At 44.1% G+C, this 25,146-nt stretch overlaps 1 protein-coding gene across 5 annotated transcripts in view; it reads left to right on the top strand.

Moving 5' to 3' along the window:
- The window catches only part of AUTS2 (activator of transcription and developmental regulator AUTS2), a 689,755-nt gene extending 672,683 nt beyond the window's left edge, over positions 1-17,072 (top strand). For 3 of the 5 annotated variants that reach the window (XM_080982807.1, XM_080982806.1, XM_080982809.1), the window contains 8 exons: positions 3,019-3,090; positions 5,336-5,365; positions 7,173-7,244; positions 7,813-7,954; positions 9,138-9,215; positions 11,115-11,198; positions 14,193-14,415; positions 15,693-17,072. In XM_080982807.1, coding sequence (XP_080838933.1) covers positions 3,019-3,090; positions 5,336-5,365; positions 7,173-7,244; positions 7,813-7,954; positions 9,138-9,215; positions 11,115-11,198; positions 14,193-14,415; positions 15,693-16,926 — 1,935 coding nt within the window. In that variant the 3' untranslated portion in view covers positions 16,927-17,072. Of the gene's footprint in view, positions 1-3,018; positions 3,091-5,335; positions 5,366-7,172; positions 7,245-7,812; positions 7,955-9,122; positions 9,216-11,114; positions 11,199-14,192; positions 14,416-15,692 lie in introns of all 5 variants that reach the window. The other 2 variants (XM_080982805.1, XM_080982808.1) reach the window with 2 other exon arrangements.
- Positions 17,073-25,146: the final 8,074 nt, after the last annotated feature.

Raw genomic sequence — 25,146 nt, 5'->3', positions numbered from 1 at the left:
ATGTTCCCCATCTTTGGTTTTGGAGATGGCTCTGCTGGGAGAGATGAATGAGTCTACAGGAAGGCATTTCCTCCCTAGGTCAATGTGGGGCACAAAATACCAGAGTTTCCTTTGAGCTTGATTGGGACTCAAACTCTCTTGGGGATGATAGGCAAATCAGTTGAAAAGAGCTCTGCATGAACCTTCATCATGTGTTCCCTTGATTCACTCTCATTTACTGAGGCGGCAGGGGAGGCAGAAGCGGGGTGGAGAGGTATGTTGATACTTGCTTTCTGGTAGGCTTCCAGGTGCTGGTTCTTGCTTTTAAAGGCCTATATCAGAGGTGTGGTGTAGTACCTTGGGGCTTTACTGGACTGCAGTCACCATAATCCCTAGCCATTAGCTATGTTGGCTGGGGATGATGGGACTTGGTTTCCAAGAACATCGGGATAATCACAGGTTCCCCACCGATTGGCAAAGTCTCAACAAAACATACCTTGGAAAATCTACACTTCTTGGTGATGCTGGCCCAGTTAGAAAAACTTTTGGGCTGTTTTGTCATTACATTTTCAATGTGATTGCTGATTGACTAGCTAGGTTTGCACAGAAGAACCAAAATCTGGTTGAGTGGGGGCATACTTTGGGCTGAAGCAGCGGCCTAGAATTAGCAGCAAACAAAATTAGGCAGTAAAACTTCACTGGGGGCATTTTAGGAGCCCTGAAAAAGCATCTTTTCATCTGAAAATGTTCACTTATGAACATGTGATACAATCTTCCATTCTTTCATTTTATATCTTCCCTTTCTTCTATCATGGAACTCAAGGTATTCAGGGATGTTCTAAACTATTTGTTTCTGCTCTTTTATACCAGGTATTGTATTTCTCAGCCTAGGGGTAGACTGACGTCAGTCTTATGCATTCTGCTTAAAGAACTGCAGTCCTCATTGTTCACCAGTGTATTTTAAATTTAATCTTTTGAGGCTAGATGTTGAGCTGTGTTTGTCCAATCTGAAAACTATCCCCACTCCACCACTCAAGCTTCTTAAATATGTAGATTGTGTTTCATTAGTAAAGGTCCTCATATGTATGATAATTAGGCTATTAAGAATCCATTTGAGCTTAACCATCTACTAGTATTTGGCTGCGTGTATGGCTGTTGTTTTTTAAATGTTGTGTGGGGTTCTTCGCAAGTCAGGTTTTAACATTCTCATGACTACATTATAAAGCTCTGTTCTGGAAAGACGGTTTTGGTGATTCTTACTTTGTGAATGGAGACATCTGCCTCTACTGATGTCAAAATCAACAGTTTGGGATTGATGGATTATGTGTTCCATCTGTTTCAAACCCTTATCCACATTCTCAGTCAGATTGCCAAGACCTTCAGCCATTTTCTGGGAGAGGACAGTTGGCATCTTGTTGGCCACTGTGATAACAGGATGCCAGGCTAGATGGACCTTTGGTCTGATCCAGCAGGGCTCATGGTCTTATGTTCCCCTTTCATTGGCTCTCTATATGCCCCAATGTTCTGCTGTTTCCCAACACTTGAAATTATTTCAGTACCCACAACTACATCCAGCTGTCTGGATACGAGCTGCTTCCCCTTCTCTCTGACCCCCTTTATTGGTGCAAACCCAAATTGTTCACTGTTCAGCTCCTGTCCCTCACACTGTCCCTCTCTAGCTTGGATTTTTATCCTAGCAATATTCCATTTGACTCCCCTTTCCCAACCCCCACCTCCAGCTTGGCATTCCCTCCCTTCTCACCTGCACTATCAATGAGCCTGTATTTTTTATTATGCTCCTTGCTTCTGTGTGAATGGAAGGCCATCAGCTCTGGTTGGAATCCACTTCCCACCCTGCTGGATGGCTATAGGGCTGCCATACGTCTGGGAAATTTGTATGGGATACCCTGAACACTGCATCCGCAAGCAGTGTCAGAGCAGAATTTGGTGAAATGTCCAGGAAAATCCATACGTATGGCAGCCCATGTTGGCTGTTTCATTTTTTTTGCCAATTTTCCTCAGAAATAGCTAAGAAATGTTCAATTTCTTTGCAATTTTGCAAAAGAAAGCTCCACAACTTTGGCCAAAAAACCCTAGCATGGGCGGTACTGTGGTAGGTAATGCTGGAAGTTGTGATCCAGGAGGTGCTGTCAGAAGATACACTCAAAGTGCTTCCAGGGGACTCCTAGTGGTTCAAGGGTATATTTGCTTTCGGACCTGGAAAATAAATAAGCAAGGCACAGTGTGAATAGTGTTGAGGTGTGTGTGTGTTAGAGTGGGTACTCCGCAGCATGCATTATCACCTCAACAGAGGGAGGAGGCTTGTCTCCAACAACAACTGTGAGCCCTTTGCAGAAGCAACACCTGAGAATTGAAAACCTGTGTAGACAACATAGTTTGTTTGTCGGTTTAGAAAAGAAGAAACTGATAGAAGACATGTGTGCATCTTACTAGCTTGCTTTGTGCAACAGTGAGAGAGTGATGGGTTTTTCACCAGTTAAGGCTGTTCAATGGCATCTTGTAACACACAAAAAGAACAGATTTGAATACTTACAAATATAACAGGAAAACATGATGAAACGTAAAAAGCCAAGATCTCATTTTCTAAAGCTAAACAGATCTATGACTCATTTTAAGAGGTCTTTAACCTAGGACAGTCTTTAACCTAGGGCAGAAATTATGACTGTGTGCACCAAGGCAAGGCACCCTGGAAATGACATTTCAGAGTATGTGAAACTGTAGTCCAAAGGTTTGGAGCTTTGACCCTCCAGATATTTCAGGACTCCAATTCCCATCATTCCTGACCATTGTCCATACTGGCAGAGGCTGATGGGAGTTGCAGTCCTTAAATCTGGAGGGCACCAGGTTTCCATCTTCTGTAACTGAATGAATAGATGGATACATAATCTTCAGTTCCTTTCTTTTTTTTATGGAGACCCTCATTTACTGCCTAACTAATTCTTTTGGGGTCTTCTAAAAGTTTAAAAGTTTGCACATAAATTTACACTGCCATTGTTTCTGTGTGTGTGACATTTGTAGACTTCGAATCCTATTGATGTTGCAGCGAGACCTGGAGCTGTTCCACACACCCTACTGCAGAAAGATCCCAGGGTAAGTTCTAAAATGTTACAGCCCCTTCAAACCAAGGGCCATTCAACCATTGAATGATGAATGAAGCTGAGGTGGATATCCTAACTCTGCCCTTTATTGCTATTTGATCTGAGCTTAAATTGAGAAAGTGTGGAATTTGGAAAACATAAAGCACAGGGTCTAACTTTCATGGACCTTAAGTGGGCTAGCTGTGAGTGGGAGTGCACAGGGTGTGATAGATAACCTGAGGGTGCCAGAGAGCATAAGACTATAGTACAGTGGTACCTCGGGTTACATACGCTTCAGGTTACAGACTGCGCTAACCCAGAAATAGTGCTTCAGGTTAAGAACTTTGCTTCAGGATGAGAACAGAAATCGTGCTCCGGCAGTGTGGCAGCAGCAGGAGGCCCCATTAGCTAAAGTGGTGCTTCAGGTTAAGAACAGTTTCAGGTTAAGAATGGACCTCCGGAACAAATTAAGTACTTAACTCGAGGTACCACTGTATCAGGACTACAGATAGCTCCAAGCAGACAGGGTGTTGTGATTACATCTAGAGATCAGCCGAGGTGTTTCATTGCTCTTGGATCAGTCTTCACCTCCAAGACTCCACCCACATTGAGAATAGCAGAAAGGCTTAAAGGTGACCTAGAGGTTCTTACATCTCAGCCTTCTGCGTTTCTTTCAAAGGTTTGCAGGCTTTGAACAGCATAATGCTCTTGGGAGACTCTGTCTTATGGGTTTCTGCCTCCAGGGGTTTCTGCTTTAGGGAGAGGGTCAAGGTTGACACACTTCAGCTCAGGTTCAGTGTTGAGGTCTGGGTTTAGGTTCAGCACTTCCACAGATGACACTTTTTGTCCTCCAGATGTCTTCAAGTCAGGGTCAGGATGATGATGTTAGCCATCTGCGATGTGGAGCACCTGATCATGTATGGTCTTGGGAAGACTCATTGACACCTCTAATTAAATGACGTTTCAGGTAGCAGGGTTAGAAAAGGCCTCTTCTTGTGACCCAAGATGAGCCCTCCCATTCAGCATGGGTTTGAATGGATTTGAGGGGGTGGGAAGGGAGTCAAAAAGTATTTTTGTATGAATCCTTTTTATCCACATTTGTTCCAGTGTGAAAATCTGCACCACAGAGCAACCAGTCTATACCAGTCTGTATCATTTGACTTGCTTTTTTATAATTGGGTGACTCGGAGCTGGTTTTAAAAGAGGAGGGGTATGTGCAGTCCAGCATTAACCAAAGTGGAGTCCTCCAGGTGTTGCTGAGTGAAGGTTCCTATAATGTTCAAAGATGATGGAAGTTGAGGTCCAACAAAATTGTGGTTCACTCAAATTCCTATCACACCCCTCATAATGTTCAGTAATGATGGAAGTTATGGTCCAACAAAATGGGGGGGGGGGAGAGGGTTGCTCCTCCTGTTGTAATAGTTACTGAATTTTTTCTGTTAGCAATTGTGTATGGAAAAGTAAGCCTCTTCCAAAATACTGCCCTCCTCTGTATCTTCAAAAGGTCCATCAAAAGGTCACTTTAAAAAAAATTACTGCACTGTTTCCCATTTTACAGTGCTAAATTGAGTGAATTAGCAGGCAAACTCCAGGTCAGAATGCCTCTTGCGGGGCATGTTTGGTAGGTTGTCAACACTTGGAAGCATAAATCCTGCAGAGCAGAGAGGGGGAATCTGTGTCCTTCCAGATCTTGTTAGACTCCTAACTCCCATCAGTACCAGCCAGCATGGCCTAATGGTCATGGATCAGCAGTTCTCAACCTGTGGGTCCCCAGATGTTGTTGGACTACAACTCCCTAGCTAGCAAGGCCAGAGCTCAGGGATGATTGGAGTTGTAGTCCAACAACATCAGGGGACCCACAGGTTGAGAACCACTGGTCATGGGTGGTGGGAGTTGTTGTTTACAACAGGGAGGTGCAGAGATGGAAAAGAGTGAACGTGGGAGTAATTTACCCTTAAGATCAGGTGTAGGGACCTGCAGCCCTCCTGATGTTGCAGAACTACAACTCCCATCAACCCCAATGACCAGGGATGATGGGAGCGGCAATTCTGCAACATCTGGAGAGTAAAAAAACCTCCCCACACCTGGTCAAGATGAAGCAACATGCCTGCTAAGACTTTGAAAGAGACTACAAGTGAAATGAAAATGCTAATGTTTTAATTTCCACTCTCCCAAGTGAAGCAGTGCAGATTAGATGAGCAACTGTTTGAGTGGCAAGGTTTCCTTTATTGACTATGCCTCTTTCTTTCTCTTTGCAGTTGACAGATCCCTTCAGACCTATGCTGAGGGTAAGAAGGCCACTAAGTCTTGGTTGACCTCTGTCTGTCTGTCTTTCTCATCATTCCTGACCACTGGTCCTGCTAGCTTGGGGTGATGGGAGTTGTAGTCCAAAACCCTGCCCTAGGTGCTGGGGAGTGACTGTTCATATCTTGCTTCTTGGCTTCCAAGAGGCATCCCGTTGGCCACTGTGAAAAGCAATATGTAGGGCTAGATAGGCTTTTGGTCAAATCTGGTAGGACTCGTATTATGTCCAGCTTATAACAGCCTCATAAGGACAGAGGTTGCATGTGGAAGATGAGAGTGAAACTTGGAATAAGGAGAGCTGCTTGGTTATTAGGCCATTTTGAAGGTTGTATATCCAGTTGGAAAGAACTGATGACATACATACATACAAATATGCATACGTAATTTTATCTGTACGCCACCTTTCCATTGTTAAAACCATGCTCAAGGTGGCTTACAACATGAAAAAAATGCATAGTTACAACGTAACAAGTGTAATAAATAAATAATAAATAAAGCATCCAAAAATACACAATCAAATTGAACCATTTCCACATAAATCACAGTAAGATCTAAAGATTAAAGATGCAAAAAATTAATATCAATATCAGCAACAACCCCCTTCGAACAATACCCCAACCTAAGGGTCTGTTCAGCAGCCTCAGCTTTTGTAGATGGAGTCAGTCAGGAACCTGCCCTCCCAGGTGGGAAAAGGCCTGCAAGGCAGGGAGCAGGTCTTCCAGGACTCATAGCTAAGATTAGGAGAACTTGAGCTTGCCTTTCTCAAGGGTACACTGAGTAGAATTGCAATGTCAGGATATGGAACATGAATGTATCACCTTTCTGGAAAAGGCAGAAATGTGCAGATGCACCCCATTCACAAAATTCACATATTTGCCAAGTCCTTATAAAAGTGTGCTTATTGCATCCCCACAACAAAATGTTTAACTACTGAAGACTTGGATTTTTGTGTATTTTTGGTCTCTGTGGCAGCTGCCCAGAGTGGCAAATAATAATAATATTATTATTATTGGAGCGTGATGTGTGCATTCAAACATTTGCCACATTGATACAGTAAAGTCACTGGGACTTTGACTTGAGTGTATGTGGAACGCCATTTAGGATAGGGTTCCCTCTTATAAAGCAAACATGAGATGAATGCAGCCATAGAAGCACCAATCATATGCAGCATTCGGACCCATGGGAAAGTGAATTTACTGTGTCATGTAGGGGCATAATATAATTAACCTCACTAAGTAGCCAGATTCCACTTTCCCACTTACCAATAAATCAGTAAGAGCTTTACAACAGGGATCTACTGTAGACCAGTGGCACTTCAGATGTGGTTGAACTTTGATCCTCATCGTCATTGACCATTACTAGCTGGACCTAATGAGAGCTGGAATCCCACAACAGCTGGAGGCTACAGATTTCTTATTCCTGGTTTGCAGAGTACCACTCTATGCTCACTTCTAATGTCTGAATTGTCTCCTTCACCAGCTCAGTCTGTTTCATTATTTTCTTAGTGCATGGCTTTGAAAGTGCTTGACATAGTGCAACTGAAGCAAAGCAGGTCATGGTCTGGCCAGGGCTTGGATTGGATGACAACCATGAGAGTGAAATGAGAGATTTTACAACCATGAGAGATTTTACAACCACGAGATTTTTACCATTTTAAGATTCATAATGGAAGAAAGGCAGGGCATTTAATGTAAAAAGTAATGGCTGTTAAATGAGAAGAGGCTCAGATCTTACTGTTATGGCTAAGCGGTGTCATTTTCATAGCCTCTTGTGTTTTTGCTTCTTTTACAGAAACCAGGAAAATGGTGCGCTATGCATGTCCATATTGCTTGGCAAATATACCATCATCAACAGAAAGTGAAGGTGAGTCCCTTTGGGCAAGTGAAACCTTCCTAAGGGAATACAAAGGAGCATGTTTAGGGGGAGGGGCCAAAGCTACACAGCCAGAGCATGTGTTTTGTATAGTAAGGTGCAATGTCCAGTCCTTGGCATCTTAGTTTAGAAAGATCACATAGCAGATGATGGAGAAGACCCTTTGCTTCCCAACAGCCACTGCTAGTTAGAGCAGAGCTAGGTAGTCTGACCTAGTCTAAGGTAGCTCATTATGTTCCCCTGTATTTTGCTCATTATTGATTTATTTATAAAAAACATTTGTATGCTACTATTAAAAAAAAATAATCAAAGCAGTTTACCTCAAACATACATACAATAAAAGCCATGTAAAAAATTAAAATCAAAGATCAACTCTTACCCATAGATATTTTCTTAATTCCACGCATAAACTTGGTGGCATAGAAAATTTTTCAGCAGATGTTTCAAAACTAAAACCAAAGCTATCTGCTTAATCTCTGTTGGCAGAGCATTCCACTGGGCTGGGCCAATGTCTTGTTCATGATTGTGGTTTGTTTCCTGTTTATTTTTCCTATTACAGAAACAGATGCAATCAGATCCTCATAAACTGGATTTTGGCCTGAAACCTGAATTTCTGAGTCGGCCACCAGGTCCTAGTCTCTTTGGGGCCATCCACCATCCCCATGACTTAGCTCGGCCCTCCACTCTCTTCTCTGCAGCCAGTGAGTATGCATATCACTGATCCATTATTGAAGAACATAGTACAAGCCTGCTGGATCAGGCCAAAGACCCACCTAGTTCTGCATCTTGTGGTGGCCAAGCCGATGCCTGTGAGGAAACTCACAAGCAGGACCCAGTCACAAGAGCCCTCTGCCCTCATGCAGTTTCCAGCAACTGGTATTCAGAAGCATTGCTGCCTCTAACAGTGGAGGCAGAACATAGCTATCATGGCTAGTAGCCTTTGTTAGTCTTGTCCTCCACAAATTTGTCTAATCCTATTTTAAAGCCATCCAAGTTGGTAGTTGTCACTGCCTCCTTCAGGAGCAAACTCCATGTGTGCTGTGTGACTAAATAAAAGGTGGAAAAAGCAAGTAAGGAATGTGGCCAGTCTTCTCAGAGCAATTCTGAAGGAAAACCGAAAACATGCATAGGAATAATCTGTCCTGACTACGAGTCCCTGGGGATGCCTGAAGCTGTCTTAGCCAGGAAGGGTCAGGCTGGAATTTCAGGACCCTGGATAGCTCTGAACAGGCAAATCTTTCCAATGATTCACTGCTCCCCTCCACTTCCAATTGGAATCAAGTGTGGGTGAGAGTGCGCCCACACCCTTAGTCACACCCGTTCTGCAAAGCCTCACCACCCTCTATGTGTGGGGAGCTGAATGTCTGCCGCAAGGAGCCTTCCAAACTTGTGCAGACTCCACATGCAATTTCAGAACCGTGCATAACCATGGCTTTAAAGCTGGTTGTCCCAGGATCTACAATGTGCAATGCGAGTGTAGCATCCCTGGCAGAGGGCAGTCCGGCCTCTGCTTAAATACTTCCAGCAAAGGAGTCTCTCGAAAGCCTCCTGTAGAGAGACATGCTGGAAGTGTCCTAATGATACATCTGCATGAGATCAGGTGACAAGACCAACACAGCATCTAGGTGAACCAAATTTGGAATGCAATCCCAGTTTTGCCAGAAACACCTGTGTACGACGTCCAGTGACTATAAACACGTTTGTCAGCCATTTTTCATCAAACTGTTTACTGGGCTACAAGGGAAGGTCTTGATATACAGTATACCCCTCAGTTCTAGAAGACAGGACCTGCTTTCAGCATTGTGATATGTTGGCACTGTGTATCTTCTCTGAACCTGCTATTCAAGTGTTGTTTTATTTTTGCTTTTGAATTTGTCCTGATAGGTGCTGCCCACCCAGCCGCACCCCCTTTTGGCCCTCACCCCCATCACAGCAACTTCCTCAACCCTGCTGCTCATTTAGGTAAGTAGGCATTACCAACTTGTAATAAGCTGCCAAGCAACTGTGGCAATGGGCACATCACCCTTGAGAGCATTTTTTACATGATTTAGTGCAGAAGGAGCCAACACAATGCCCTCCAGATGTTGCTGTACATTAGCTATGCTGACTGGGACCGAAGGGAGCCAGAGTGCATCAGGACGCCACAACATGGGCTCCCTCTAAGACCCCATCTAAACCATACAGTGGTACCTCGGATTACAGACGCTTCAGGTTACAGACGCTTCAGTTACAGACTCTGCTAACCCAGAAATAGTACCTTGGATTAAGAACTTTGCTTCAGGATGAGAACAGAAATTGCACGGCGGTGGAGCGGCGGTGGCAGGAGGCCCCATTAGCTAAAGTAGTGCTTCAGGTTAAGAACAGTTTCAGGTTAAGAACGGACCTCCAGAACGAATTAAGTTATTAACCTGAAGTACCACTGTATATTTTAAGCAGTATCATACCACTTTAAACAGGCATGCCTTCCCCCCAAAGAACCCCAGGAACTGTAGTTTAAGGGTGCTGAGAGTCATTAGGAGACCCCTATTCCCTTCACAGAGCTACAACTCCCAAAGTGGTTTATCAATCTGACACTCCCCCCGCCCCATTTAAATGCCGACAGTGAAGGAGATCGCACCATCTCCAGAGGCCATCAGTTCTCATCAAATAGCTCTTATAATTAGGAAATTTGTCTGAGTGTCCAGCTATTTCCCTGCAATCCTAGTCCTGGAAATTCTGCTTCATCTTTTGCATTTCAGCCCTGCAGATACACTTCATGGGGGCGGGGGCATCTCGTGACATTCACATATTCAGGAGTGCTATTAAATTTATATTATTTTCACGTCGTTCTTCAATTCACAGTCATTTGGGCAGCACCTTAAAGAAGGGAGTGAAACAAAATACACTTTTTAAAAAAGAGCCAAAAGAGGAAAAAATACCCAGCAGGGGAAAAGAGGCAGGTGTGAGGATTATATATATCTGAAAGGCCAAAGGTTGCGTGCAGCTGCTGTAGGATTACAATTGCCCTCTTTGGGAAAGAAAAAAATTATGAGTTTTGCCAGTAGAATCAATAGGAGAACCTTTGCCTGGTTTAAAAGATCCCTGGAATTCCCCCCTTCCTCCCCCTGTTCTGTAATAAGGGCTGAAAGAGATTTTGGGGAGCATATATGTGGAGGCGGAGAGGGAAGAAGGTTCTGTTGTGCAAGAGTAAATCCTTGTGCTACTGGAATGAGTGTACTGGAAACTGCCCAGGGTTTATTCCTGACTGCAGCTTATCGTTATGTGAGAACGAGGCCTTTGCTATTTAGTGGGAGTGCACACACATATTCCACTTCTGACATTTCAAAATCTGCTGTTCCTCCTAGGAAAACAAGCAGAGTGGAACTCAAGGGATATAAGCGTTATGAGACAATATTGGGTAGAACTGGGGAGAGGCCACTTCTTTCTTATATTGGGGGTTATGAGGCAGGACACTGGGATGAAAATAGGGCATCCACCCTAAAGGAATCACCTACCCAAATTTTCCATGGGTGACCCTGGGAAGAATGCTGTATCCACCTAAATTTTACTTGGAATAGACCCATTGACCTATATTAGCCATGTCCATCAATGTCAATGGGTCTAGAGTCGAGCTTGCATTGGATAGATCAGGCTTCCTCAACCTTGGCCCTCCGGATGTTTTTGGCCTACAACTCCCATGATCCCTAGCTAGCAGGACCAGTGGTCAGGGATGATGGGAATTGTAGTCTCAAAACATCTGGAGGGCCAAGGTTGAGGAAGCCTGGGATAGATCATTGTGTTTTCTTTGTAACACACATCTAGCCATAAATGCTCCATCATAGGTAACGCCCTTCCCATTAGTCTCTTTCCATTTGGTTTCAGAGACATTTAATCGGCCCACGACGTTCACCAGCCTTGCAGCCGTGAGCGGCAATGCCTTCGGGGGACTCGGGAACCCTGCCGTTAGTGAGTAAATTCTCCCAGCTGTGGCTGTGTTTGGTTTGCATTATCATCAAGGATGCTAAACCATGGCTAATTGGTGTCCCCCCAAAAGGAAAGGACTGCCTCTGTTTCCCAAACCCTTGGGCCTCCTGAAACCCTCTTCTGTGGCCTAGTTCTCACAGGTATGGAGAACCTGAGTCTAGGGCAGGTATGAGGATCTTAATGGCCCTGCAGGCAGCACTGGACTCCCAGCATCCTTGACCACCCTCTTGACCATGCTGGGTGAGCTGGTAGGAGTTGGGAGTCCAAGAAGTTATAGAGTTATAGACACAGGTTCCTCACTTTTGCAGCACTTCAGACTATATGTGGAGGGCTCAACATGCATGCATGCTCCTCTACACATACACAAGTAGTCTGCTGCACATAGAAAAGCAGCATGTTGTCCTTTCACTTGATATACTAGCCTTCTGTATGCATGGAGCATTCATTGACGTGATGCCTTGCCTGCAGTCTGAAGTAGTGAAATTTCAAGTAGTATCGCTTATATAAAAATAATAATAATAACTGAAACTGGGTATACACATGAGAGTCATAAAATGTAAAAGAACTCACCATGTGCATTGGGGGAGCCATCACACCATGAAATCCCTTCATCAATAGTTCTGGCAAGCAGTGGTCTCCAATTCACGTGGTGAGTTGTACTAAATGTTAACAGGGGTCGGCTGGGTTTATTTATTTAAAGAAAACTCACCATAAAGAGAATTTTCAGAAAAGACGTTACCCAGTGTAGGCTCTTTTCAGACATTGAAATGCACAGTTGAGTCCAACCAAGGCCTACTCAGAGTAGACTCACTGACTTCAAGGACAGCCCCAAGTAGAGTGTGTTGAAGTAGCCCAGGAAAACAACTGAAGCCAAGCTATTCTGATCTAGGATATACACCTCACACAGTTTTGCCTGTTAACTGCAGTCTACCAAAGGGTGATTTTTTCAAAGAAGGGGTAATCCCATTCTGGAGAAGAATTTGTCTACTTTGGGTGCTCTTGCATTATTTCTGGTGAGCTGCTATATCTTGTTTTCAGGCCTGATCCAGTCTAATTTCACCTACATCCCCAGTCCCCAAAATATAAAGGTTCGAGTAATATAGCATATATAGCACTCCTGCTTTTATGAATGTTTTGTAAATTGTGGAAAGTTCTGGTACATTCTCAAGCTACTAAAGTAAAAAGTGGTCATATTTAAAAGTGCTTTTATACAATGGGATTTGCTTGCAAATCATGCTAACCAACAGAGAAATCCACAACTTTTGAAAAATGGGCTTTCATGTTTCTGAAAATTATGAGGTGGAGCCTAGAGGGTTGTTTCCAGTATAGGCCATCGACAGGGCCTACTCCCTTGAGCTGGAAAACAAATTCTAGCAAGTGGTTGACTACATTGGTCTTGGATACAGTGTGGTCTAGCTGAGAGAACCCAAAATCATGGAACAGCTGTTAAATTGGCTCACCTTCGACTCTGAAGAGACTCTGGATTTGGGTTTATACAAGGCCCCATCTGCACTATACATCATACCACTTGAATCAACCATAGTCCCCCCCCCCACAAAAAAATCATGGGAACTTTAGTCTGTTAAGCATGCTGAGAGTTGTTAGGAGACTCCTATTCCCCCCACAGAGCTGTGTTTCCCAGAGTTCCCTAGGAAAAGGGATTGATTTTCAACCATTCTGAAAATTGTAGCTCTATGAAGGGAGTAGAGGTAGAGGTCTCCTAACAACTATCAGCACCCGCAATAGACTACAATTCTCAGTTTTCCTTGGGGGAAGTCATGGCTGGTCCAATCTTGTTCCTAGTTTTCCACTGTCATCTCCTTCTTCTTCTTGTTTTTGTCCTGGTGAGCCTCTGCCTTGTATTACTGTGTTTGTGTCCCTTTTTCTGCCACTGCAGAGGTTTTTGTGATGAATGACCATTATACTTGCTTATTTCTTAATGTATCTATTCCTTTGGTTTTCTCTAGTTGTGTCAGCTGCTTGCTGTGAACAGAAAAGCCACAGTATAAGTGGTTGAAAATAAAGCAGGGTTCTAGCCAATGTTAATCCAACTCAGAGTAGACCCATTGAAAATATTGGGTATTGCGAACTTGGATCTACTCTGAATGAAGCTTAGTTGACTTGGCTGTATCCACTGCAAGTCAGAACCGTTGAAATTAATGACTAACCTAGCTCCATTCATTTCAGTGGAGCAGAAGTTAGTTGAGATAGCTCAGCTGGTAGAGCATCAGACTCTTAAACTCAGGGCCATGGGTTCAAGCCCCATGTTGGATGAAAGATTCCTGCACTTTAGGAGGTTGGGCTATATGATCCTCATGGTCCCTTCCAACTCTTCAATTCTGTGATTCTGAATACACCCCAAATATTCCAACTGCACCAAATTATCAGAGGCCATCTTTGGTTTCCAGTGTTTGTGCCACTAGAAAGTGAAGATATCAGAGAATTCCAAGAAAAGCAAAAATTTCTGGTATTCACTTGCCCAGTCCCAGTGGAATTAATGGACATGACTAGCTTCAAGTCCATTAAGTCCTGTGGGTCTGAGTAGAACCTGATTAGGTACAACCCAATATGAAATCTGAAGACTGAAATGACCCAACCAGCCAAAATGATGGAGTATCATTTCAAATACTGGGCAAATAAGGCACCCAGAATGGATACAGGGCCAGTACTCATCTTACCTGCTTTCGGGTTAGGGTATTCCAAAGCTGATGTGCCACCCTCAAAAAGGCCGTCTCTTTCACAGATGCATAATGCACAAATAAGATTGAATGGCAAGTTGCCTTCCGAATGTGAGGATTACCCAATTCTAATGCTTATCTGTTAATCTCCTTTCCTTTTTCCAGCTCCCCAATATATGTATTCATTTTAAACTCTGAGTGCTGTAAAAATAAAAAAAAAAGTTGGGTTTGATTGGTAAGTACCATCGACTGAGCAAATTGCTTCTTCTTTTTTTCTTTCCTCCCTTCACCATTTCAGCGCCCAACACTATGTTCGGCCACAAGGATTGCCCCAGTATGCAGAGCTTTAGCAACCCACACGAGCCCTGGAACCGCCTGCACCGAACTCCTCCTTCGTTCCCGACCCCTCCACCCTGGCTCAAGCCAGGTGAGCTGGAACGCAGTTCGTCTGCTGCAGCTCATGAGCGAGATAGAGATGTAGATAAAGGAGACTCTTCTCTTAGTAAAGATGACAAAGACAGGTATGAAAGAACACTTTTCTGAGCATCGTTGACCGCAACGCCGGGGCAAGGAGCCGACAGGCTTGTCATTCCTACTTATGCAACTACCGGGTCTTCCCAGAAGTTCCCTAATCATCGGTCACGCTGACTGGCTGCAGAGCCCTCTTCAGACATAGAATGGAACTGCAGCCATAGTACCCCCCCCCCCTTGATTGGCAGGCTCTGCGAGAAAACTCTGGATCAGTGGAGGCAGGTCCAGGAGGGCAAATAAGGCACTGTCCCAACAAGCTCAGTCTGCTCTGAGCCAGCTCCAACCTGCCTGCCCATCTACTTATAACCAGCCCAGGTGGTGATACTGCCATTCTCTCATGATCACCTCTCACATGGGCATGTTTGATAGGGATGCAGAAGAGGGCCTTCTCAGTGGCTGCTGCTAGGCTTACTAGAGGCATGCTCCTATGTTGTAGGTGAAGACTGTTCCTTCAGGCTTTAGGGAACCAACTGCTTTTTTTAATTATACTATCCGCTTTTAATAGATTTGTTTTGGCATTGTTTTAATTCCATTATAGTTTAATTACTTTTATCTATTATCTCCTGGGGTGGTGGGAAGAGGTAGGAGATGATAGATGATAGATAGATGATAGATAGATAGATGATAGATAGCATCTCCACTGAGAAAGACACCCTATCTGAAAGCCTGGAGAGCTTTTTGCAGTCACTGTGTAGACAATTCTGGGCTAAATGGACCCACCATATGACTCAGTTGAAAGGCAGCTTTCTATGTTCACAGTTAGTGTCCCACTGAAAACTAGTTACTGGGAGACATGCCAGATGGTTGACACCTGCCAGTTGAACTTGTGAGAAAGTATCTGGCTGGATACTTTTGGAAACAGGATCTTGGACTAGATAGAAATTTTATCTTACACAGTAGGACTCTTCTTATAGAAAATATTGTTGTCGTCCCGGGACACAACAAAGTGTGTGTTGCCATCCTAACTCACTGTAACTCATTTGGACTTCTGAGTTGTCAACTCTACTGAAATTAAAGAGACTTCAGTGTATGGTAGGTGTGATGACAATTGATCCTTCAGATGTTGCTGAACTACAGCTCCCATCAGCCCTAGCAAGCATGACCGATGGCCATGATGATGGGAGTTGTAGTTCAGCAGTACCTGGAGGGCCAAAGGTTCTCCACACCTGGTGTATGCTATTGAGAAATGAGTTGCAAGCTTTGGGTATAGACCTCTACTTTCTGTAGTGTCCTGCAACAGATAACTGTTGTGCTTTCCTTCATCTAGGGAGAGTATAGAGAAAAGACACTCCAGCCATCCTTCTCCTGCACCTGTCCATTCTGTGAGCTCCCTTGGACATGGCCGTAGCTCAGCTGAGCAGATAAGGAGCCACCTGAACCCAGAGATACGGGAAAAAGAGAAACCCAAAGAGCGCGAGAGGGATCAGTCCGAACCTCGGAAAGATGTTAACGTTGATGAGCACAAGGCAAAGGACAACTATATTTCAGACAAAGAAGGTCTAACCCATGAGAACAGGCCACTGGAAGAGTCTAAGCAATCATCTCGGGTACCGTCACCCTATACCAGGCCTGCTGTTGTGGAGAACACCAGACCTAACAGCACCTCTAGCCGAGATACCGAGAAAAAGAATGAGCCTGCGTATGAGAGTCTGAAGAAATCCAGCGAAGTTAAAGTGAAGGAGGAAAGGAAGGAGGATCATGACATCCCACCTGAAGCTCCACAGACACACAGGCCGTCTGAACCACCACCACCACCAATGCCCACCTCCAATGTTCATCCAGGCCCTTTGGTGTCAATGCCCATGTCTGTGGGTGTCACCGGCATCCATCCCATGAACAATATCAGCGGTCTAGACAGGACTCGCATGATGACACCTTTTATGGGGATCAGCCCAATTCCAGGCAGCGAACGATTCCCTTATCCTTCCTTCCATTGGGACCCAATGAGGGATCCGTTGAGAGATCCTTACCGAGACTTGGATATCCACCGGAGAGACCCTTTGGGCAGAGAGTTTCTCCTGAGGAATGACCCATTGCACCGTCTTTCTGCACCGAGGTTATATGATGCAGAGAGGTCGTTCAGGGACAGAGAGCCACATGACTACAGTCACCATCACCACCCACTTTCGGTCGACCCTCGCCGTGAGCATGAGAGGGGGGCCCACCTGGACGAGAGAGAGAGGTTGCACATGCTCAGAGAGGACTATGAGCACGTACGGCTTCACTCTGTTCACCCTGCAGCTCTGGACGGCCATTTGCCTCACCCTAGCTTAATCACCCCAGGACTTCCAAGCATGCACTATCCCAGGGTCAGCCCTTCCTCAGGACTTCAGAATGGGATCCTCAATAAAAGCCCCCCGACGGCGGCTCTAAGTGCCCCTCCCCCTCTCATTTCGACTCTGGGACCTAGACCTAGCTCCCCGCGCAGGACTACCCCTTTGTCATCAGAAATGCGGGACAGACCACCCTCACACACACTCAAGGACATAGAAGCACGATAAGGCAAACAGAATCAGACCAGGAGAGGACATTTTGTTAAATGGAATGTCAGTGCAGATCTTCTTACTCAACAAATTTAGACTTTGGTTATGACCCAACTGTATAAAAAATGTATAGACTCAATTGTGCAAATATATTTGTTGGTTTTTTTTAAAAAAAATAATGATGATGATATGATGTTGGGTTGTATATTATATGTTTTCAGAAACTTTAGACAAAAAAGTTGATGCATTTTCTTTATGCCCCCCTAATTGTTTTGAACCCCCACCCCACCCCCCAGCAGGAGTAAGATGCTGCAAGTCAGTATCTTGGCTCTAAAAAAAGTTCTCCCTCTTTTTTCTCCCCCTCCCCCCATGCTAAAATGATGGAAACTGTAGATCTTTCTTTTCCCCGCAAGGTGTTTCCTTCCCCCCCCCCCGCCCCCCATATTACTTCATGGGTTAATGGGTCATTTATGCAAAATGGGTAAGATGAAAGCTTTACTTTGTAAATATGTAAATAGAAAGAAAGCTAAGTAACATAATACATTAATACTTCTTAAACTGTGCTCTTTGCAGACTTTTAATGGCGTGCAAGGCCACTGCTGAGTTGCCTGCAGCATTTCTCTTGTTATATGACAGCTAAATCCCTTCAGCTATGCAATGAATTCTAGGGCTTTTCACAAAAGCCTCTTTTAAACTCAAAGGAGCCTTGTCAACAAACTCAACCACCCACTTAGAAGTCATACTTTCCCTGAACATACTTTTCTCACCTGCTTGCCACCTTTTTTGATGAAAAAAGTAAGCCATCCAAACTTCAGCAAACAGAACTTTAGTATCAGCTGCTGCTGCTGCTTATTACCACTTTTGTCTTGTGCTTTTCAGTTGCAAAGTGTTGTACAGTATTTGATCATGTCCGTCCTCCTTGTTGTAGCCCTACCGGGGTTACTAGGATTCACATTTTGCAAATCAGGAACTTGAGTCTGAGGCAAGGACTTGCTCAAAGCAACTTAATGAATCCTTAGCCAGGCCAGGCCTGAACTCGTGTCTCCAAGAGCCAAAACCAAATTTCTGTCCATGGTTGTACATTTTCTTTCTTTTGCTAAAGCTCCGTATCTTGCCCGGGAAGTCTCAAAAATGATGGTGCCTGCTTGTGTAAGGGTGCTACATCATGGCTCAGCTGATCTCTTAATTGAGGCCAGTGGGCAACTCCTTCAGTCCCTGATGTCACCTTCAAATTTCTGGTCCAACTATAGGGTTGCCAGAACTCTTGGACTAACATAACTCCATTCAGCAAATGAGGCATTTGACTTCATAGAGTGGCGCTGAGCAGTCACTACCTGTATATCCCACTGGCTGGTTTCTAATCACCTCCTGATCTTCCCTGCCTGCCACTGCCTCTCCCAGATGGATGAAGCCATTTCCCAAAGGTGCTAAATTGCCAAGCAACTCATGAGTTGCTGGAAAAAGGGAGGGGTGTACTTCTTCACCACCACCAGTTGAACTTGAAGGAGCGTTGAGATGGAGGGAATAGGAAAGAAATGTCTCAGATGCCCCAAGATATTGGGCCTTGTCCTGGTGACTCCATCAATTTTCTGAGATTAGCTGCACCTAGACTATAGTGATGACAAAGCACTGAAGGAGCGTTGAGATGGAGGGAATAGGAAAGAAATGTCTCAGATGCCCCAAGATATTGGGCCTTGTCCTGGTGACTCCATCAATTTTCTGAGATTAGCTGCACCTAGACTATAGTGATGACAAAGCACTGAAGGAGCGTTGAGATGGAGGGAATAGGAAAGAAATGTCTCAGATGCCCCAAGATATTGGGCCTTGTCCTGGTGACTCCATCCATTTTCTGAAATTAGCTGCACCTAGACTATAGTGATGACAAAGCACACCCACATCGGACCTTGCTCCCCAAAATGTGATGGTTTTAACCAGTGCTATTTTTCTAGAAAAAGAGGTGCCGTAACTCACCATGAACACCTCCCTCATTCTCTTAGAATGGCAATGGCACCCACTTGAGAGGTGCCGGAACTGAGTTCCTGTGAGTCCCCCCCCCCAAAAAAAGCCCTGGTTTTAACAGTGTCCCAGGAACAGGCTATAAAGAAAATAAACAATGGAACTAATGTGTTCTTGTTTCCTTTTGTTATATATTGTTACTTCTGGAAGCTTGTGGGCTTATTCTGCAGAGTGGCAGGCCATAAATAGGCACCACAGTAACATTGATCCAATTTATTTCTAAATGCAGGGTGTTATGAACCCGGCACTTCTAGGGATATGCACAGTATAATTTTTAACACAGCTCCTCTTGGAAATGTCTGGTTATTCTGGATTTCATTGGTGTTGTGGTGACTGAGGGGGGGGCAGCCATTCATGCCTCTTGTTTTGGGTTGGATGCATATTTCCTCTCTTCCCATTTCCCCTGGTCAGCAGAAATCTGCTTCATTAAACAAGACATTTAGGCTGCAATGGTATATATGCTTACCTGGGAGTCCACCCCATTGAATTCAATGGGACTCACTTCTGAGTAGGCCTGTATGGATTGCACTGGCTTTTCAGAAACAATTGCACTGTATGTTGATACTTCTTTCTTGCACAATCAATTATTGGATTAGTTTATTCATTTCATTTTTTTGTTTTTTGTTTTTGGTTGTAATTTCTGCTATTAGCTCAGCATGTTCTAACCACAGTGGCAATGGAATCACAAGATAAAAGATAAATATATATTAATTTTAAAGAATGGAAATTGTTTTAGCCTTTTTGAAAACCTCTGTTTTCATAAGTTTTATTTTTTACGTTGTGTTCTGTTTCGAAATAATTTGGAGAGAATATGACTTTATCAGGAAGCTTACAATATCTTGTCTACTACTGGACTGTAAAAAAAATATATATGTATGGAATAAAAAAAAATAGTTCCATTGGTCTTCTAGTGTATTAAAGTGGTATCTCAAGTTGTTTTCCTGTTTGACAAAAAAGAAAAAGAGAAGTCTAATTACAGACAGCTGTTTCTAATGATCAGAATTCTATTTTAGTAGTCAACTAAAAAAGTTTTAGTTGTAAACTTCAGATTTTGTGAACTCCAGATGTTGTGCAGTGTTTTATAAAGAACAAGACAAAACGGACAAAAAAAAAAGACGTAAGAAAATCCTGGGATGGGGGGGGATGTACACTGGCACTGTAGTGATAGCTTTCAGTATTGTAAAGAAATTGTTATATACAAATCTTTTTGCTGTTTCTCCTGTATGTAATAAAGTCCTTTCTAGATCCTATGTGAAAAGGAAACAAAAAATACAAAAAACCCTAAAGCGACATTCAATCCACAGCATGTTCCCTCATGAGCGAAGACTTGTGTAATGTAAATCTGTGCCATGTTATTAAAAAATGTGAACTAAACTGGTAGGCGCTTCTTTGTTTGGAGTGACCCTCAAGAGGAGGCCTAGGAAGGTTGGTGGGAGCCCATAGGATCTAGTGACTCCGCCCATTCCCAGCTGTGGCTCCGCCCACTCCCAGTAGGCAGCTCCTGCCAGAATGTGACCATCAACAGAACTGAAGTCTCCCACTTCTGCTAGAGTGGTGTATTCAGACATGGGGAATAGTTGTTTGCTAGCATTCCTTTCACTCTGCAGTACCTGTTGTGTTATGGAACGGGCTTCTTGACTAATATATTGACATGTCATGCTTCAATGTCTGTCTTCTTTTTTAAAAAATGCTTTATTGATTTTAAAAACAAAACCACACAAAACAATCAACAGAGGGGAAAATCAATCCAAAATTGATACTTGTTATAGGTAACAAAATTATGATTAATTTCCACATGACTGCCAGTCCCCTCATTGTGGTTCATAAGTTACATTTATTAACTACACACTTATCTTTATCTCTCCTAAGTTGTTTCAGTTATAATAATTTTATAAAGTTCTCTTATTTCATGCAGAAAGTCAATCCAGGCCTGTCAGAGAATTTATATTTTTACAATGTTCTTTTAGATAAACTCTGTGTACGTCCCACTCTCTGTTAAATATTTGGTCAGTGTCATCTCAGAGTCTTGCTGGTAGTCTTGCTAATTCTACGTATTCTCACATTTTGTTCTGCCAGTCTAATTTGGATGGGGTGGAGTCTCCATCCCTTTGCGATTTGAATTCTAGCTGCTGCTATTGTATACATAATTTTTTCCCTATATTTCTCTGGAATTTCATTGCTTGGTATGCCTAGCAAGAAGGTTTAAGACTTCTTAGGAAAAGAACATTTAAACATTATTATTTAGGTTCATTATATATTGTTTCCCAAAATTCCCTGATTTTTTTTGCAGTTCTGCCACATGTGGATCATAGTACCTCCCGCCTCCCTGTATCTCCAACAAATGTTTCCCCTAGATTTATACATTTTGACCAGTTTTGCAGCTGTTAGGTACCACCTGTAGAGCATTTTCATGAAATTCTTTTTAAAATCATAGCATGCAGTGAATTTCAGATCTGGCATGTCATAGTTCAGTGTCTTTCACTTCAGTGAGTGTGGCATGACAAAGTCCTCAGTAGACCGTTTGCTACTTGCCCATCACTTCCTCACAGGCATTCCCCAATAACTCAGCCATGAAAATGTTAGGGAAGAACTGTATGCTGGCAGAGCACTCCTCTCCACTCCCACGATTTCCCAAGTGAATGGGGCTGCAAACGAATTCTTTCCAGAATCAACTTGATGCGGAAGCGAGCGCCAAACTTCCAATATATCGTGCTAGATTTCCGGAAGTAGCTTCTACACGGTGCGACACCCCAAATATAATGTGAAAGCCAACCGTGTGTGCTGGTCCCGGGCGCTAACCAAGAGGCGAGGTCCAAGTCCAGTCCGAGGTCAAGGGTCAGGTATAGAGGCTGGCTGTCAAAGGCGAGGTGGGGTCCAAGGCAGGGAGTCGGGTAAGGTCAGGAACTCTGGCAGAAGAGCAGGGCAGGGTGCAGGCAGGAACAGGCTACCAACAATGTTGCTCCCGCAACTTGGGACTGGGGCTGACTGGCTTTTATCTGCCCCGAGGCATAGGGCGGCCCCGGTCCACAGGTGACTCGCCTCTCCTGGCCCTGGAGGCGAGCACTCCTCTTGCAGGAACTTAGTTCCCTCCGCCTCTCTGCCCTGAGCCTCTGCAGCTCAGGAGAGGCTGGAGGGTTACCAAACCCAGAGGCAATCTCCTCTTCCCCTGACGGGGCTGAGCATGGAGCACCTGCAGGCAATGGGTCCTCCATCACCTCAGGGGCCAGAGCAGACTCAGCTGGTGCCTGCACCTGAGGACCCAGCACAGATGAGAATCCTTCAGGCTCAGGCCCCAGCCCCAGCTCAGCTGGTTCTGGAGGCGGGGACTCCTGTGCAGGCTGGGATTCCTCAGGTTCAGCCTCTGAGTCCGAATCCCAGGCCATCACACTGTGGAAGAATAGGGAAATGGAACAAACGGCTGCTGTACTCTTGTTTTCATAGCAGAAAATACGGTACTTGCTTATATTCTGGATGAGTGGTTTTTAATCAGTTCTCCGTTTTCATCTCAAGCTTTGGTGATGCTGAGGAAACGTCACATTCATCAGAGTACCTGCCAGTTTGGTAAGTGATTGCTTCATGCATCCCTGCTGTCTCTCTTTGATCTCCGACATTTTAAGCAGTGTTGAGCCACTTTAAACAGACCTAACCAAGGTTGCCGGCTCCTCAGTGTTCATAGGGCCCCCCTATGCCATGTCAGGATGTTGAGTGGGCTCCCTCAATCCTCTGGAGAAGGTGGCGCCTCTAGCCCTGGCTTTCCTCCAAATAATCTTCAGAATTGTAGTATGTGAAAGGTGCTGTCTTGTTAGCAGCCCCCTCTGCCGCCTCAGAAAGCTCCAATTCACAGAGTTCCATGGGAAGAGGGAATGCTTGTTAAACCACTCTGAGGAATTGGAGCCATGTGAGGGGAAGACAGTGGTCTCCTAACAACACTCAGCAGGAAGGACAGGATATAAATTTCATTAATTTAATTAAATTAATGAATAAATAGTAAATGAACTGCAGCTCACAGGGTTCTTTGAGGAAAGCCAAGACTGATCAAAGTGGGAAGAAAGCCAGTGTGGTGTAGTGGTTAAGAGCGGTAGTCTCATAATCTGGTGAACCGGGTTTGCGTCTCCGCTCCTCCACATGCAGCTGCTGGGTGACCTTGGGCTAGTCACACTTCTCTGAAGTCTCTCAGCCTCATTCACCTCACAGAGTGTTTGTTGTGGGGGAGGAAGGGAAAGGAGAATGTTAGCCGCCTTGAGACTCCTTCAGGTAGCGATAAAGTGGGATATCAAATCCAAACTCTTCTTCTTCTTCTTCTTCTTCTTCTTCTTCTTCTTCTTCTTCTTCTTCTTCTTCTTCTATAATGTGGATGCTGTTAGGACAGTTTCTGCAACTTCTCCATGCAGAGAACCTGCTATTTGTTCTTCCTCTTGCTTCAAACATAGCTGAAGAAACCTTTAAGAATGATCTTTCTCTCACTCAAGCCTGAGCTCATTCTGAGCTTTGGCCAGCCTGGTTTTTTCCTTCAACTGCTGGCTATTCAAGAGAAATAAAGAAGCAAGAATTTAGAAAGAGGACTGCAAGACAATGGAAGGACGGCGTCTGACTCAAACACAGGTTGCAAGCAGATTGTTCCCTTGGTTTTTAGATCTTTGCTTTTACAAGGATAATAATGCTAACTTATTCCGCTATCGCTCCAAAGATAAAACAATCATGTGCTCTTAGTAGTGCTTAAAATTGCCTATCGTCATGTGGAAAGAAGTTGATGTTATTTGGCTCGGAGTGGGGAGACAGCTCCATTGACAGGGAAGTTCATGCTGATGGTTTAATTGTTGTGGGAGCAAGAGAAGGAAGAGGGAGAAATGGTGAACTATGCTGTAGCCACCAGGGAACAGACTTTATAAATTAAAGACATTTTCTGAAAGGGAGTGGTCTTTTTCTAAAATAAGCAAATAAATAAATGGCTTGGGAGGACAGTGAAATCTCCATTGCTGGTGCTCAGAGATACATCCATGATACAATGGTACCTCAAGTTACAGGCGCTTCAGGTTACAGACGCTTCAGGTTACAGACTCCACTAACCCAGAAATAGTACCTTGGATTAAGAACTTTGCTTCAGGATGAGAACAGAAATTGCATGGCGGTGATGCAGCAGCAGCGGGAGGCCCCATTAGCTAAAGTGGTACTTCAGGTTAAGAACAGTTTCAGGTTAAGAACAGACCTCCAGAACAAATTAAGTTCTTAACCCGAGGTACGACTGTATTACTAACCACTGTCATAATTGTCAGCATTGAGCTTCATACTTCCAAAAGCTACTGCAGCTGTACATTTGAATGCAGATTTGACATATTGGGTTCAGATAATGTACCATCTCTCTTGTGTTTCTTCAGTATTCTTCTGTCCACATTCTGCTTTCACAGAGTCCCATCGATATGTGGGTTGAAAGAGAAACAATGTGGTGCAGTGGTTAGAGTGTTGAACAAGGACTGGGGAGACCCAGCATCAAAGAAATTTAGCATGGGAAGAGACCTCAAAGGTCCAATACAGGTAGCCCATCGTTGCTCTGGAATACCTGGTGGTTGGCTTAACAAAGGACAGCCCAGTAACTCCTGAAGTTCAAATCTCAACTCAGTCATGAAGGTCTCTTAGTGACCTTGGACTAATCACTTAGCAGAATAGCAGGCATATTCAATGTTCTCTGTTCACTAGTGCAAGAGCCCTTGTACTAGAAAATGGCAGGGTTTAAAGGATGTGCAACAAAGAGTATAATGCAACCGTTATGCTAGCAGAAACTTCTTGTACAACAACTGGTTCTGTTGAACAACAATGTATTTTGTGAGTGCAGCCTATGACACCTTCTCAAATTCATAATGTGCCCACAGGCCCCAAAATGTTGGTGATCCCTGGACTAAACCATTATGTTTGTGTCCAATTGACAGGAGCGAGCCAGCAGTAAATCACACAATGCATGACGAAGGTAACTCTGTATTTGCAAGAACAGGATCTGCACAGACTTGGCAGAGTGTTAGGCCTAATGAGCTCAGGAACTCACCCCCAGGAGGTCATGTCCTCATAGATTAGACTCCTATGCCTCTTCACAAGCCTGACCCATCCCTTTCTCTTGGCCTCCCTCCTCTCCTCTCCTCCTTTGTTTAGACTGAGAGAAGGCACATAGAGAGATCACCTTGCAACACTCCTTAATACCCATTGCAAGGGGTTAAATGTCCCTTTATGAAC

Source organism: Podarcis pityusensis (genome assembly GCF_964106645.2).
Source record: "Podarcis pityusensis genome assembly, chromosome: 15".
Classification (NCBI taxonomy): Eukaryota; Metazoa; Chordata; class Lepidosauria; order Squamata; family Lacertidae; genus Podarcis; species Podarcis pityusensis.
Note: the sequence above shows the minus strand (reverse complement) of the source record. Positions and strands in the feature narration are given on the sequence as shown.